At 36.9% G+C, this 18,498-nt stretch overlaps 1 protein-coding gene across 1 annotated transcript in view; it reads right to left on the bottom strand.

Annotated features, from left to right (window-relative positions):
* TEX11 (testis expressed 11) overlaps nt 1-18,498 on the bottom strand; it is a 220,582-nt gene that overhangs the window by 153,216 nt on the left and 48,868 nt on the right. Inside the window, exons 7-8 of the mRNA XM_068963198.1 lie at nt 17,128-17,208; nt 3,195-3,280 (exon numbers count right to left, since the gene is read on the bottom strand). Of these exons, the coding sequence (XP_068819299.1) occupies nt 3,195-3,280; nt 17,128-17,208 (167 nt within the window). The remainder of the gene's footprint in view (nt 1-3,194; nt 3,281-17,127; nt 17,209-18,498) is intronic.

The raw sequence follows: 18,498 nt of genomic DNA, 5'->3' as shown, positions 1-18,498 counted from the left end.
GGAACTAAGATCCAAAAACGTGCTGCACAGGCAAAAAAAATTTTTTTTAAGTCAAATGAAAGTCTCTTTCTCAAAAAACCATCACAGAACTCACACGACCCCATGAATCGCAGCACACCAGGCCTCCCTGTCCATCACCAACTCCCGGAGTGCACCCAAACTCATGTGCATCAAGTTGGTGATGCCATTCAGCCATCTCATCCTCTGTCGTCCCCTTCTCCTGCTGCCCCCAATCCCTCCCAGCATCAGGGTCTCTTCAAATGAGTCAACTCTTCACATGAGGTGGCCAAAGTATTGGAGTTTCAGCCTCAGCATCAGTCCTTTCAATGAACACCCAGGACTGATCTCCTTTAGAATGGACTGGTTGGATCTCCTTGTGGGGAAAAAACTGGAAGATTAAAATAATACATAATAACTAGGCCAAGAATTCAAGCCCTTCCTGTTTTCCTCAATCTCATTCTAGTGACAAGAATACAAAAGAGTCGAAAGATAGTGGTGCTCTATGAATCTGTTATTACATAGTTTTTGATGAAAATATGACTGTGGGTCAAATAATGTTCCTAATAATTGTGTGTGTGTGTGTGTAAGTCGTTCAGTCATGTCTGACTCTTTGTGACCCCATGGACTATGGAATTCTCTAGGCCTAATAATACATCCACTAAACATACACTGAAGAATTGATGCTTTTGAACTGTGGTGCTGGAAGACTCTTGAGAGTCCCTTGGACTGCAAGGAGATCCAACCAGTCTATCCTAAAGGAAATCAGTCCTGAATATTCATTGGAAGGATTGATGCTGAAGCTGAAACTCCAATACTTTGGTGACCTGATGCAAAGAACTGACCTGACGCTGGGAAAGACTGAAGGCGGGAGGAGAAGGAGATGACAGAGGATGAGATGGTTGGACGAACTGAAACATATAGTAAAAATCTGATATAGTTAGCTTATGACAGAAATATCAGTCATGTTCTATCACCATCATATTTTCCTTCTATAAGGTTTTCTTAAAAAGATGATGACAGTTAAGAGGTCAACAATCCATGGCATATATGATAATAGCCTACATGTTATGCCACTTCAGCCTAAGTCTACTCTTATAAACCACTTCCTAGAGAACATTCATGTTCATATTTATTCCTGGCATAAACTACAGGCTCACCTCGATAGTGTTAATCTTCCAGAAGCCATCCATGGCACCATAACATCCTTTTTTCTTATTTTGTCCTTCCTATTCCTGTCTCCTTGACATACTAATCTTTGATAGGTTTATGCCATCTTTCTGAGTGCTCCTCCTTCAAATACTGTCAAATCTTGGGAGTAGAACTTACTCTTCATTCACTTTATAAAAAGATTGCTCATTTAAAGGAAACCTGTGGTGTGGAGATTCCTTAAAAAACTGGAAATAGAACTGCCATATGACCCAGCATTTCCACTGCTGGGCATACACACTGAGGAAACCAGAATTGAAAGAGACACGTGTATCCCAATGTTCATCAAGCACTGTTTACAAGAGCCAGGACATGGAAGCAACCTAGATGTCCATCAGCAGATGAATGGATAAGAAACCTGTGGTATATATACCCAATGGAGTATTACTCAGCCATTAAAAAGAATGCATTTAAATCAGTTCTAATGAGGTGGATGAAACTGGAGCCTATTATACAGAGAGAAGTAAGGCAGAAAGAAAAACACTAATACAGTACATTAATGCATATATATGGAATTCAGAAAGATGGTAACAACGACTCCATATATGAGACAGCAAAAGAGACACAGATGTAAAGAACAGACTTTTGGACTCTGTGGAAGAAGGTGAGGGTGGGATGATTTGAGAGAATAGCATTGAAACATGTATATTACCATATGTGAAATAGATCACCAGTCCAAGTTCGATGTATGAGACAGGGTGCTCAGGGCTGGTGCACTGGGACAACCCTGAGAGATGGGATAGGGAGGGAGGTGAAGGGGGGTTCACGATAAGGGACACATGTACACCCATGGCTGATTCATGTGAATGTATGGCAAAAACCACTACAATACTGTAAAATAATTAGTCTCCAATTAAATAAATTAATTTAACCAAATAAGTAAATAAATAAAGGAAATCTGTGGTAAATCTACATTAAACTAGTTAGTTCCTTTGGTATACTTTTAATAATTCAATTTATAAAATGTGATTTATAATAAAAACTGTAGGTATATGCCACTTGTGTGAAGTAGTTAAGTTGAGACAAGTATATCTCTTATAACTGCATAAGCCTGTTCTGTCAGACATAGTTCTTTATAGAGTTTAATCAATCTGTGGGCCCAAAAAAGTTTTATACAAACTAGTTATTTGCATAAATATTTTATTAGAAATATATATGCCTGTGAGGACTATAATCTTAATGATATTTCTATTTATTTCATTAATGGCAAATGTAATTTTCACTAGTTAAACTAATGAAGAGGCTATCTCCAAATAACTATAATTAACCCCATACTCAAGAGAAGGGAAACATTTAGTGAATTAATTTAATATATTTTACTCCATAATCCCCTGATATTCAAAGTACTTTATGTAACATCTACAGAAAAATATATTTTTCACAGAAATTCATTTAACCAGCAATTACTGAGTATCTACCATGTGTCAGAACCTGTACTGGGCATAGGTATTCAGTGAAACACAGGATTCTTGCATATGAGTGCTATATTTTTTCACTATTCCTTTGATATTTCCAGATTCAACACAATAGTACAAATCTTAGTATACTAATAAGCATATACTAAGTGCTTAATCTCTTCCCTGGGGGCTCAGACGGTACATATTTACTTGACTATTATTCAAATACCAAAATTCATTTAAGAATAATAATTTTAGCTGATCTTCCTATTTACCCACCTGCCCTTATACTCTTGGGTAGCAGACACCAATATATACCAAAGCAAAAAATAAAGTTTTCCATATTCTTGTTGGAAATACAAAGGAGGAATGGACATAGAAGATGCTCTTTATGTTAGGATTAAGATTAGAATATACTTTTCTATCAACTGGAAACATACAAGAATAAATAATACATGTTAAAAGAGTAAATAAACTTAGCATGTTGGCTTTTGAAATCAGAAAATATTTAAACTTCCAAGTACCCTATGGTAAGTATTAACTGAACTCTATGATAATAATCCTGAATTTACATTCATTTTTTTATATTACCTAAGCCAGAAACAACTTTCTTCGTATTTATTCTCCTTGTAGATTTGTATTCCCAAGTTGTAACAGACGGTATGAAGATAACAAGCCTGCAATATAAAAAACAAACAAGATACGTCAGATTCATGATTCTTTTAACATTAAAAAATTTATGGCATTTCAGAGTCTTTAAGACATAGTAAGTGTTCTGTACATCAAAATAACCAATAACCCACTCATCCTTGGGGTTCCCTGACAGCTCAGTTGGTAGAGAATCTACCTGCAATGCAGGAGACCCTGGTTCAACTCATGGGTCGGGAAGATTCCCTGGAGAAGGGATAGGCTACCCACTCCAGTACTCTTGGGCTTCCCTTGTGGATCAGCTGGTAAAGAATCTGCCTGCAATCCGGGAGACCTAGGTTCAATCCCTGGGTTGGGAAGATCCGCTGGAGAAGGGAAAGGCTACCCACTCCAGTATTCTGGCCTGGAGAATTCCATGGACTGTATAGTCCATGGGGTCACAAAGAGTTGGACACGACTGAGCCACTTTCACCTTCACTCATCCTAAACAAAACCTCTCAATTTACATAAACAGGAACTAAAAGTATTCAGGGTGTGGCATGAGTTACATATGGAAAAGTAATAATTACTAATTGAACTTGAAAGGTTTTTTGTAACAGAAAATGGGGAAACCAATCATTGCCCAGCAAAAGAATAGGCCTCTGTAGGTTGCTAGATTTGTTAAAAAGCAGTAGAAAAGAGTATATGCAAAGAAAACAAAATCACTATTGAACGAGGAAAAAAATGAGTATCTTTCAAAATTAAAACAATTAAAAATAATTCTAAAGTTCAAAGCACTATCTAGCCATAAGACTTATTTAGAAATAATTAATTTGGGGCTTCCCAAGTGGCTCATTGGTGAAGAATCTGCCTGCCAATGTGGGAGACACAGGTTTGATTCTTGATTCATCACGTGCCTCAGAGCAACTAAGCCCATGCGCCATAACTCTAGAGCCCAGGAGCTACATCTACTGAGTCCACATGCCACAACTACTGAAGCCTGCGCACCCCAGAACCTGTGCTCTGAAACAAGAGAAGCTCCCACATTGAGAAGCCCATGCACCACAACTAGACAGTAGCCCCCACTCGCTGCAACTAGATAAAAGCCCACATACCAATGAAGACCCAGAACAGCCAAAATAAAATTATTTTTTAAAAAGAATTAATGTGTCTCTTTACAACAAAAATTTTCTTTACCTAAATTACAACTAAGATAAAAGTAGAAACAAGTATGTGAATGATGCCATAGGAAAATACTCCTACAGATTATTAACCAGCATCTCAGTCCTTCTATCAACAATGTCATATCTTATAGAATTTTCATTCATCAAAATACTGGGAAATGGCATAAAAGAAAAAAATTTAATTCTAATAATTTATCCAAATATTCCCACAGTATTTATAAAAATCATCTATCCAGAATCTGTCATACCCATATAAAGAAATCTTTTATATAAGTTTTACCTGAGTAAGACTACAGAGGCAGATCCTGAGGCAAGTTATTCATAAGTAATATGTAAAGAAATATTGCTTCAAATATGTTTCCCTTTGAAATTTTGTACAGTACATTAAGAAAGTAGAAGTTCAATATGTATGCCTGAGTACATCAGACCTACTGTATATTTAAATCCAAACTAAAGAATAGTCTTGGTAATGTGGGCCTGGCAAGAATCCAGAAGTATTTAAATGCATTCTCAACATTTCAACAGAAAAAGCTTAACTCATTACATGCCCCAGATCCCACAGGTTCACACAGGGCCACACCAATTATACAGCTATACTGGAATAATGCAGCTTGTACCCACTTGCTGCAGAAAGGCTTGCAACTAACTTATACAGAGAAAAATGGAAAAGTAAAACTTTTGATGAACATTAAATATACTGAGTCTTTATCCAATTTCCTCAGTGTTTTCTTTTCTTCTGCCCTCACAATTCCTTCAAGTGTACTTACATTAAATGCTACTTTCTAGGGGAGAAAAGAATACCAAATAAGAAAAAATTTGTAAGACCAAACCTTGTTGTTTTTGTTGTGGTTTGGTCACTAAGTCATATCCAACTGTTTTGTGACCACATGGACCATAGCCTGCCAGGCTCCTCTGTCCATGGGATTTTCCAGGCAAGAATACTGGAGCAAGAATCAAACTCACAGCTCCTGCATTGGCAGCCAGATTCTTTATCACTGTGAAGCCCAAGACCAAACCTACAAAATACTAAAATATCTAATATTTTAAATATACTAATTTAGTATAATAAATATACTAAGAGATCTGTAACATATTTCACTGTAATGATCAAAAAAATCTTTTAATTACCAATACTGTTCCCTTCACTCATTCATTTATATAAATAATAAACAATATTATAAATAAAATAAAATAAAAATATTTATGAATAATAAATATTTACTAAACATGTTCTATCTATAATGTGAGGGTGTTAGTCACTCAATTGTGTCCAACTCTTTGCAACACCATGGACTGAGGTCTGCCAGGCTCCTCTATCCATGGGATTTTCCAGGCAAGAATACTGCAATGGGTTGCCATTCCCTTATCCAGGGGATCTTCCTGACCCAGGGATCGAACCCAGATCTCCCACATTTCAGGCAGACTCTTCACTATCTGAGCCACTAGGGAATATCTATGAAAGTGAAAGTGAAGTCACTCCGTCGTGTCCAAATCTTTGCAACCCCATGGACTGTAGCCCACCAGGCTCCTCCGTCCATGGGATTCTCCAGGCAAGAATACTGGAGTGGGTTGCCATTTCCTTCTCCAGGGATCTTCCTGACCCAGGGATCGAACCCAGGGAATATCTATAATATTAGGCAATATTAAAGACACATCAGTGAACAAAACAGACAAAGATCCCTATCCTCATGAAATATTTATAACGGGATATTAAGTACTAAGGTCTATACAAATATCTCTTTTAAAAATACTTTCCTGGCCTTCCATGCAGTGGTAACATCTACTTTGCAAGTAATATACAATGGCAAGTAATACAAAGATGGTAGATCTGTAAGTCTATTGTACATTGGTTATATAGAAATGGACTTATTAGACTAGAACTATGGAATCTCTAGAACCTCCAGCCACTGTTACATCTCTGGCCCAGAAATGACAGATCCAACCAAATACCTACTTTACAATGCCAAGATTAGACTGTATTGATGATTTTTAAAACTCACTTAGATATTGCTGCTAAAAATGACTTTGATCACTAACTTTTGAGTTCAATACAAGACTTTTTAGTTTTAATTAACCAGATAATTTCGTTTTCTATATATTACTTTGTAAATTAGATTCTTAAAATAGAGAAAAGGCAGACCTATTATTTTTTTTGTTCCAAGCTATTTTCCTTTGTGATTCTGTTGTCTTTTAAACATTTACAGATCATGCATTTTTACATTTTGTTAAATTATAATAGTATAGCAGTAATTAAATGATAATTGCCCGACTTTCTTCCTTAATGGCTTTAGGACATATATCTTCCAATCCCTCCCTTACTCAGCTTTCTCTAACCCTCAGATATCTCAGTAATAATAAACTCATTAGTCATTAGTTACTTCTCTTGGTGCTCTAAGAAAAAATTTTCCACTTTATTTCTTTGCCTCTAAACAACAATACAGCAGTACCTTCTGCCATCATGTCAACGTCTTAGATAATTCTTAATCTAGTTTTCGGATACAGGAAGGATGTATCAGAAAACAAGGAAAGTGGCTTATTTAATTCATTAACTCCTTTTAAGTGACTAACACTACAGTTAGCTCCTCTCCAACCTTTATCTGGTCATTTCCACAGTTAGCTCCTCTCCAACCTTTATCTGGTCATTTCCTCACGCAAGATTTCTTGCCCTAGATTTTCAAGTCTCGTCTAAATCTTAAGTTCATCAAAAGCACACTAAATAACTTCATTGACCTTTAGAATGAAAATATTGAGTTTTCTAACAGTATAGCTTTATCAATCATCTTCTAAATAAAATGTAAACTCTTAACTATGAACTTCAAGGTCTTTTACCGGTAGCCCCATTCTGACAAAGGCATAGTTAATTACTTTTTTGTTACATATCCTCGAAACCTCTAATTCAGTCTATCCCCCTCCCTCTACATTTGCTTTTCTCTTTATCAACTCTAACTCTGAGCAAGATACAAGTTTCCTTTCCCTAACCACTACTTGAGTCTCCTTTCATATCTTTCAATATGCAGTTCAATGTCCATTTACTCTACAAAGCATAAAGACAAGTCTCTATCCTCTAGTAATTTATAATGTGAAATAGATAGCAACAAAGATAATGACAAAAGAAGCAGATAGTAAAAAACATGCAAATGCAAACAATCCAAGAAATTTTACAGATAAAATTATCAGAATTAACAAGATTTCAGAGAAGTTGTTGGTATTAAACAAACATTTAAAAGCAACTGCAATGACAACCAACAAGAACAATGTAAACTTTAAGATATCACTATCCCTGGTGGCTCAGATGGTAAAGAATCTGCCTGCAATGCGGGAGAGCTGGGTTCAATCCCTGGATCAGGAAGATCCCCTGGAGAAAGCAATGGCTACCCACTCCAGTATTCTTGCCTGGGGAATTCCATGGCTAGAAGAGGCTACAGTCCATGGGATCCCAAAGAGTCAGACACGACCGAGCAACTAACACACACACACACACACACACACACACACACACACACACACACACGACAACAGTTGATTGTGAAATATCTTTATGAAGAAAATTATAAAACTATGCTGAAATACATTAAAGAGGACTATATAATAAATTATATATATATATAAATCACATTCATTGATAAGACTCAACATTATAAAGATAGTGATTATAATTATAAATCAAATGCTATTTCAATTAAAATTTCAATAATTTTTCACCAAACTCCACAAGCTGACTCTATAAGGAATATGGAAGAATAAAAGGCCCAGAACAGCTAAAACAATGCTGAGGAAGAATAAAGTTGAAGAACTTATGCTATTAAGACTACCGAATGGAATAACGCCTGCCTCCCAAAATTCAGGCCCATCTGGAATCAGTGAATGTCTGTCTTTGGAAATAGGGTCTTTGTAGTGTCATCAAGGAAAACTGGATTAGGGTGCATCCTAAATCCAACATGACTGTCCTTATAATGGCAGCACTCAAAAATAATACGGATAAAATGCAATTTTAAAAATGTTCATTTAACCCACAGGAAGGTGGGAAAACTAAACATGAAATAAAAAACAGAAAACAAAAAAGCCAGCATTACATTCCTGTTAAAAATGTCAGACTGAGCACACACAATTACCTCAGCTCTCTCCTAACACCCCAGTAAAATGACAATAAAAGAAAACTTTTTAATTGTGGTAAAAAGCACATAACAAAATGTACTATCTCTACCATTTTTAAGTGTACTATTTGGTAGTGTTATAGACTATACTCATACTGCTGTGTAACGGATCTCCAGAATTATTTCATCTTCCCAAACTGAAACTCTTTACACGTTGAATAATAATCCTTCATTTGCCCCTGCCCAAACCCCTGGCAATCACAATTCTACTTTCTCTTTCTGTGAGTTTGACTACTTTATATATTTCATATAAGGGAAATCATAAAGTATTTGGATTTTGTGACTGTTATTTCACTTAGTATAGCATCCTCAAGGCTCATCCACGTTGTAGTAGTTGATCAGAGTTCTTTCCTTTTTAAGAGTAAATAATACTTCACTGTGTTTTTTCAATCTACTCATTTGTCAATGAACACTTGTGTCGCTTCGACCTCTTGTGAATAATGATGCAAGGAACATGGGTGTGCAAGTATTTCTTCAAGAACCTGCTTTCAGTTCTATTGGACATATACCCAGAATGGGACTGCTGGATTATACAGTGATTCTATTTTTTGAAGAACTGTCATACTGTTTTCTATAGAATCTACATCAGTTTACAATCTCCACGAACCCAATTTCTCCACATCCTTACCAACACATGTTATTTTGTTGTTTTGACTGTCCTATAGTGTGAGGCAATATCTCACTGTGATTTTGATTTCCTTTTCCCCAATGATTAGTGATAGTTGCATCTTTTCATATGCTTGTTGGCCATCTTTGAGAAATATCTATTCTCGTTCTTTGTTTTTTGTTGTTGTTGAAGTTCTTTGTGTATTTTGGATATTAACCATTTATCATAAATATATGACTTGCAAATATTTTCTCCCATTTCATAGGCTGGCTTTTCACCCTGTTGATTGTTTCCTTTGATGTGCATATGTTTTAAAGTTAATCTTATCACTTTTGCTCATTTTTGCTTTTGCTGCCCATGCTTCTGGTGCATATCTAAGAAGTCACTGCCAAATCCAATGTCATACGGTTTTTCTCCTATGTTTTCTTCCAGGAGTTTTATAGTTTTAACTCTTACATTTAGATTCTTTAATCTACTTTGAGTTAACTTTTGTATATGGTGTAAGCTATGGCTCCAACTTCATTGTCTGGCATGTATATATATATATAGTTTTCCCACAGCCGTTTGTTGGAGAGACTGCTGTTTCCCCACTGAGTGGCCTTGGCATACCTGTTGAAGATCATTTGACTATATACACAAGAGTTTATTTCTGGGCTCTCTACTCTGTTTTATTAGCTTCCATGTCTATCTTTATGTCAGTACCACAGTGTTTTGATTGTTGTAGCCCTACAATATGCCTTGAAATCAACAAGTATGAGGCCTCCAAATTTACTCTTCATTTTCAAGATTGTTTTACCAATTCAAGTTCCCTTGAAATTCTATACAAATTTTAGGATGGTTTTTCTATTTCTGCAAAACATGTCACTGAGACTATGATAGTGATGGCATTGAGGTTGTAGATAGGTTGTAGTTTTGAGTAGTATGGATATTGTAACAACAGTAAGCCTTCTAAGTCATAAACATGGGGATGTTTTTCCATTTATTTGTGTCTGCTTTAATTTCTTCCATCAGTTTTTTTAAAAGTTTTCAGTGTACAAGTCTTTCACCTCCTTGGGTAAATTTATTCTTCACTATTCCATTCTTCTAATGCTATTAAGTTAAAAAAAAATACAAATCGGCTAGGATAAAGACAATATGATAGCAGACCAAGACCAATGTAATTTTGGAAGCTAGAAAAGAGATGGGTAAATTAGTAAATGACTTAATAGACATGAAAAAGCAGAATGCTATGCTAGCAATAGGGAAATCTGAAAATCCAGTTTATATTTCCAAATCCTCCTCCAAAAAGTAGCAGTTAGCACCCCAGGTACATTACAAAAGTGGAGCTAAAAATAGGAGGATTGGTTAAAAGTCTGTTTAAAAAGGAGTTAGACCTCAAGTCTCTTTCCTCACTCCATCAGACAAGCAATTATCCTTCCATGATCCTAGCAACAGACTACGGGGGGCAAAACTGAAGGCCTCTGAACTCGGAGAGATGAGGCACAGTTGAGAATAAGGGTGCTATACTGAAAAGAGGATGCTCAAGTAAAAAGTTACACATTGACTATCAAGACCCAAGTCCGTTTCCTCCTCCTTGACTCCAGAACCCAGGAGGCCAAGTATTGATTCACTAAGGACTAGTCTGGAAGAGGAATTTGATCAACCCAAGAGAAAAGAAACAAGGACACTGAAATCAGCAAAGAGGTCACCTTGCAAATCAGCTCATCCAGAACATCTTACAGAGAGAACCCAAAGCTTCCAATGAGATTTTTAGTGTTTTGTTATTATTATAAATATAAGCATCCAGTGATAATCAAAGGCAGAGATAAAACACATGCATATATACATACAGGAAAAAAAAATCACCTTGGAGAAAACAGAGACTATGCAGAGAAAAAAACAGGGGAGATGAATCTATCAATATCTTCTGAGAGAATAAAATATTGCAACCCTGAAATAAGAACAAGATGCTATGAAAATAGAATATTCATAAAAATAAAAGGAGCCTTTGGAAGTTAAAAGCATGATATCAAAATGAAAAATTCATGAGAACAGTTAGAAAATAAAACTGAGAAAATCACCTAAATAGTAAAATAAAATGAAAAAGACATGGAAAACAGGTAAGAAAATATAAGAACATTAGGAAACCAATCTAGGAAACCTAATATCTGAAAACAAGCACTCTAGAAACAGAAAATAAAGAGTACATCAACAAAATGAGTAACTAAGAAAACAGAATTATTACATTGAAATGGATTTTCAAGTGCCCATAAAAATTAATACAAAAAGATACACACCAAGACACATCATCATGAAATTTTAAAACATTGGATACAAGAAGACTCATTTCTAATTAAGAGAGAAAAAGCAGAGTGGTTAAGAGCAAGGACATGGAGTCTCACTAAATTTGAATCCAGTTTTCAGCACTTATTGCATATCCTTGGTCAAGCTCCTAAAACCCTTTTTACCTCAGTCATCATTTGTATGATGGGGAAAATAATATCCATTCTACAAGGTTGTCACAAGGTTATTGTGAAGGTTAAATGAATTCATATTTACAAAATGCTGAGAATAATGCCTGGCACATAGTAATGGTACATCAATGTTGGTTATCCTCATTATGCAAATTTCCAAAGCAAAAAATTATGTTTTATACAAAGGACAAAGAATCAGAAGAGTGAGTGACATCAGACAAAATGACACAGTAGGGAACTCCAAGGATCTGGCCTTTGAAAGAAACACTAACAAAAATAATTTTTAAACTGCCAGAAAAGAAGCATTGGTGCTGCTGCTGCCAAGTCACTTCAGTCGTGTCTGACTCTGTGCAACCCCATAGACGGCAGCCCACCAGGCTCCTCTGTCCCTGGGATTCTCCAGGCAAGAACACTGGAGTGGGTTGCCATTTCCTTCTCCAATGCATGAAAGTGAAAAGTGAAAGTGAAGTCGCTCAGTCGTGTCCGACTCTTCGCGACCCCATGGACTGTAGCCTACCAGGCTCCTCCGTCCATGGGATTCTCCAGGCAAGAATACTGGAGTGGGTTGCCATTTCCTTCTCCAAAGATCACAGCATCCAGTCCCATTACTTCATGGCAAGTAAGTGAGGAAACAATTAAAATAGCAGCATATTTTATTTTCCTGGGCTCCAAAATCACTGCAGACAGTGACTGCAGCCATGAAACTAAAAGATGCTTCCTCCTTGGGAAAAAAGCTATGACAACCCTAGACAGCATATTAAAAAGCAGAGACATCACTTTGCCAACAAAGGTCCACATAGTCAAAGCTATGGTTTTTCCAGCAGCCATGTATGGATGTAACAGTTGAACCATAAAAAAGGCTGAAGGTAAAAGTGAAAGCCACTCAGTCATGTTCAACTCTTTCATTCATAGGCCAGAATACTGGAGTGGGTAGCCTTCCCCTTCTCCAGGCGATCTTCCCCACCCAGGGAACAAACCCAGGTCTCCCACATTGCAGGCGGATACTTTACCAGCTGAGCCACAAGGGAAGCCCAAGAATACTAGAGTGGGTAGCCTATCCCTTCTCCAGCAAATGTTCCTGACCCAGGAATCAAACCAGGATCTCTTGCATTGCAGGCAGATTCTTTACCAACTGAGCTATCAGGGAAGCCCCAAAGAAAGATGAGCACCAAAGAACTGATGCTTTTGAACCGTGGTGTTGAAGACTCTTGAAAATCCCTTAGACAGGAAGGAGATCAAACCAGTCAATCCTAAAGAAATCAACCCTGAATATTCATTAGAAGGACTTGCTGAAGCTGAAGCTCCAATACTTTGGCCACCTGCTGCAAACAGCTGACTCATTGGAAAAAACCCTGATGCTGGGAAAGATAGATGGCAGGAAGAGAGGGGGGCGACAGAGGATGAGATGGTTGTGTGTACACACACACACACATTCTTTTCCCTTATAGGTTATTATAGAGTATGGAATATAGTTTTCTGTACTATACAGTAGGTCCTTGTTGGTTATCTATTTTATATAAACAGTAGTTGCTGCTGCTGCTGCTGCTGCTAAGTCGCTTCAGTCGTGTCTGACTCTGTGCGACCCCATAGACGGCAGCCCTCCAGGCTCCCCAGTCCCTGGGATTCTCCAGGCAAGAACACTGGAGTGGGTTGCCATTTCCTTCTCCAATGCATGAAAGTGAAAAGTGAAAGTGAAGTCACTGAGTCGTGTCCAACCCTCAGCGACCCCATGGACTGCAGCCTACCAGGCTCCTCCGTCCATGGGAGTTTCCAGGCAAGAGTACTGGAGTGGGGTGCCATTGCCTTCTCCGATATAAACAGTAGTAGATGCATGTTAATCCCAACCACCTAATTTATCCCTCCCAGCCTTTTCCCTTTGGTAACCGTAAGTTTGTTTTGATTTAAGTCTGTTTCTGTCTTAACTAAGGTCATCAGTATCTTTTTCACATTTCATATATAAGCAATATTATACGATATATGTCTTTGTCTGGCTTACTTCACTTAGCATGTTAATCTCTAGGTCCATCCATGTTGCTGCAAATGGCATTATTTCATTATTTCTTATGGTTGAGTAATATTCCATTGTGTATATACACCACATCATCATCTGTTGATGGATACTTAGGTTGCTTCCATGTCTTGGCTATTTATAAATAGTATTGCAATGAACACTTGAGTGCATATATCTTTTTCTATTACAGTTTCCTCAGGGTATATGTCCAGTAGTGGGATCGTTGGGTCACATGGTAGTTTTATTCCTAGTTTTTAAAGCAACCTCCATACTGTTCTCCATAGTAGCTGCACCAATTTACATTCCCAACAACACTGTAGGAGGGTTCTTTTTCTCCACATCCTCTCCACCATTTATTATTTGTAGACTTTTCAATGATGGTCATTTTGACCAGAGTGAGGTGATACTTCACTGTAGGAAAAACAACCCAACTTTATTTTTATTTAAACAGCAGGAAATAATTTCTTACAGTTCTGAAGGTTAGAAAAGTCCAAAATTAAAGTTGAACCATCACTTTTCTATGGTAAAGGCTCTCTTCCTAGAGCTGCCTTCTTGCATGATAGGGCAGAGGATGTGAGAAAAGCAAGTTCTCTGGTGCCCTTCTTATAAGGGTACTAACTCCATCATGAAGGCCCTTCCTCATCTAAGCTTAATTACCTCCCCAAAATCCTACCACCATACACACTGAGAGTTAAGGCTTCACAAGATAAGTTGGGGGCAAGAGGGGACACAGTTTAGTTCATAGCATTTTGTAAAAACTGGCACCAGTAGAAATGCTAAATATTTTAATGTTCAGCAACTTGTAACACTATTTATAACAACATTTAAAATCATATTAATATAGTTGTAATCTTAAAAATTCCCATTTTAAAAGATCAAAGGACTTTAATATGTATGTCCCAAGGAAGCTATAAAAATAATTGGTAAGCACATGAAAAGATGCTTAGTGTCATTAGTTAGTAGGGAAATGCAAGCCAAAGGCACAATAAGAAACCACTTCACACCTACTAAGATGACTATAATAGTAAATTTTTTAAAAGCCCAGACAATAAGAAGCGTTGCTAAGGGTGTGGAGAAACTGAAACCCGAATTCAACTGCTGGTGAGAATGTAAAATGGTACAGCCACTATGAAAAAGAGTTTGGTGGTACATCGAAAAGTTAAACATAAAATTACCATATTACCAACCATTCAAGTCTTAGATTAAAACAGCTAAAAGCAGGGATTCCGATACTTGTACACCAATGTTCATTACAGCATTATTCACAGTAACCAAAAGGTGGAAACAACTCAAGTATCTATCAACTGATGAACAGATAAAATTAGGTATATACATACAATGAAATATTATTCAGCCATAGAAAGCAACCCAGTTCTGATACATACCATGATATGCACCTTGAAAATATTAATGCTAAGTGAAATAAGTCAGACACAAAAGGATAAATATTATATGATTCCATTTATTTAAAATATCTAGAACAAGCAAATTCACAGAGACAGAAAGTAAATTAGAGGTTACCAGGGGAGGCAGTGATGAGGAGTGTTTGTGTAATGAGTACAGAGTTTCTATCAGTACAGAGTGGTGATGGTTATAGAACACTGTGAATGTACTAGTGCCACTGAATTGCACGCTTAAAAATTGTTAAAATTGCAAATTTTATGTTACATATACTTTAGTTCAATAAAAAATTATAGTAGAATGTCACCTCATAAATATAGAAAGAAGGATAGAGTTAGAAAAATAGCCAGGTGTCAACCATCACAGTACCAATTCAGGCAGGAAATCTCAACAGATAGTGTAAGTTGGATGAGAAACTGGATTTTACAAAGTCTCAGAGCACCATCTCACAAAACACTTAGGAATAACAAAGGGAAGAAAATACATAAGTTTGAAACCTGTAAGACACCATTTTAACCAAGAGATCAAAGTTAGCACCACCACCGAAAGAATAAATCAATCTTGTATATCACTCAGCAGAATCATTTCTGTGATTTTCTGGCCCCAAATTCATAACCTAGTCTAATCATAAGGAATCTTTGAACAAACCCTAATTTGGTTAGAGAGAGGTAATTGGGGAGACGTCATTTAAGGGTTTAAACTTGCAGCTAGTAGATAATTTCTGGAAATCTAATGTACAACAGTGATTATAGTCAACAATACTGTGCTGTAAATTTTTAAATTGCTAAGGAACTAGATCTTGACTCTTCTCAACACAAAAAAATGACATTTATGTGACATGATAAAGGTGTTAGCTAACACTATTCCAGTAACCATACTGCAAATTAAAAGCGTATCAGATCAACATGTGAAATACCTCAAATTTATAGTGTTATATGTCAAAATACCTCAATAAATTTTTTTTAATTTTTGAAAAATAAATTAAGTCACATTCTACAAAACAGCTGTTCTGGAATCTTCAAAATTGTCAAGGTCATGAAAGTCAAGGCAAAAGTGAGGAAGTTTTTCAGTGAAATAGACTAGAGACTAAGTGAATCCCAGAAAGAATCCATTTTGTGTAAAGAACAGTACTGAAAAACTTGAACTAGGTCTCAGGGCAAAGGGTATATAGGAATTCTTTGTAAGATTCTTGTTACAGTTTTGTAACTGTGAAATTGTTTTTATTTTTTTAAAGACTAGAAGAGTACCTCCACTATTATGAATGATATGAATAATATGAATATTATTTCAGTTCAGTTCAGTCGCTCAGTCGTGTCTGACCCTCTGCAACCCCATGAATCACAGCACGCCAGGCCTCCCTGTCCATCACCAACTCCCGGAGTTCACTCAGACTCAAGTCCATCGAGTCCATGATGCCATCCAGCCATCTCATCCTCTGTCATCCCCTTCTCCTCCTGCCCCCAATCCCTCCCAGCATCAGAGTCAAGTTACTAAATTAAGTTCTACATTATAACATAGAATTTGAGAGAAAAGTAAGACCAGTTTCACATGAAGGTACAAATGATGGAGCCCTGAGACCATCCTGATACCAAGACTGAAGTAACCATAGGCCTGAAATAGGGGAGAAAAAACAGAAAAGGGAGGTAAAATGGAAAAATTTAAAATTATCTACTCTGGAATATTGATGAACTCCAGTCTGAGAAACAGGTTTTATTTATCCTTTCAAACTGCTCACACTCCAAATCCCAATATAGAAAAATACTATGGAAATGATATGAATAGCTGCTATCAACCTTGTCAGTTGGGCAATAAACTGATTTTTTTCTTTCTTTCATCATATACCATGACATATGGAGGAAATATTACCAAAGTATTTTGACAATAAAAGGGAACGCAAAGAAATGTTAAGTAACCTGTATCACTTTTTAGAACACCTGTTCTATTAAAGAACAAAAGAAGCAAAATATTTCAAATCTTGGCTAAGTAAGTAAATCTTATACAAAATATAAACTCTATAGGATCACATGAAGTAGTAATGAGTCTGTATTTTCAAACTCGTGGAGAATGAAGGCAGAGATTTCACTCACCATTTGGGGAAGCCTCATCAACATATCTTTACAGCGTAGTATACAACTAGATGCTCTTTGAAAATCCCCTTCAGCAACTGCCTGTGAAAGCAAAAAACAAAATATCAGTAACTGGTTAAAATGAATAACAAGCTACATGTCTAAAAGTCAATTCTGACATGTGAACTGCTGTTAAAAGGTCTTGATTTGTTTACTTCTTCTTTTCCAATGTGGATTCCTACTATTTTTCTTCTCTGAATGCTATGGCTAGGACTTCGAAAATTATGTTGAATAACAGAGGTGAGAGTGGGCACTCTTATCTTATTCCTGACTTTAGAAGAAATGCTTTCAGCTTTACACCATATAGGACTGTGGGTTTCCTGCATATGGCCTTTCTTATGTTAAGGTATGACTACTCTCTGAAGAGTTTTTAAATCATAAATTATGATTTAATTATAAATCATAATTTTCTCCAAGGCTTTCTATGCATCTATCGAGATGATCAGTTTGTTAATATGGTGTATCTTCTTCAGCTCCATAGTTCAAAAGAATCAATTCTTTGATGCCCAAGCCTTCTTTATGGTCCAACTCTCACATCCATGTTTTTGTTGCTGTTCAGTCGCTCGGTCATGTCTGACTATCTGCGACCCCATGGACTGCAGCACACCAGGCTTTCCTGTCCTTCACCACCTCCTGGAACTTGCTCAAATTCATGTCCAATGAGTCAGTGATGCCATTCAACCATCTTGTCCTCTGTTGTCCCCTTCTCCTCCAGCCTTCAACCTTTCCCAGGATCAGGGTCTTTTCTAATGAGTCAGCTCTTCTCATCAGGTGGCCGGAGTACTGGAGCTTTACCATCAGTCCTTCCAATGAATATTCAGGATTGATTTCCCTCAGGATTAACTGGTTTGATCTCTTTGCAGTCCAGGGGACTTTCAAGGGTCTTCTCGAACACCACAGTTCAAAACCATCAATTCTTTGGTGCTCAGCCTTCTTTATGGAGCAACTCTCACATCCATACATAACTACCAGAAAAACCATAGCTGACTATATGGACCTTTGTTGGGAAAGTAATGTCTCTGCTTTTTAATATGCTGTCTAGGTTTGTCATAGTTTTTCTTCCAAGAAGCAAGTGTCTTTTAATTTCATGGATATAGTCACCATCCATGGTGATTCTGGAGCCCAAGGAAAAAAAAAAGGTCTGTCACTGTTCGCACTGTTTCCCCATCTACTGGCATGAAGTGATGGGACCAGATGCCATGATCCATCTTTTGAATGCTGTGTTTTAACCCAGTATTTTCACTCTCCTCTTTCACCTTGATCAAGAGGCTCTTTAGTTCTTTTTTGCTTTCTGCCATAAGGGCGGTATATGGAAAACTCAGCAGTGGCCAC

This window comes from Capricornis sumatraensis, chromosome X (assembly GCF_032405125.1).
Source record: "Capricornis sumatraensis isolate serow.1 chromosome X, serow.2, whole genome shotgun sequence".
NCBI classification, from domain to species: Eukaryota; Metazoa; Chordata; class Mammalia; order Artiodactyla; family Bovidae; genus Capricornis; species Capricornis sumatraensis.
Note: the sequence above shows the minus strand (reverse complement) of the source record. Positions and strands in the feature narration are given on the sequence as shown.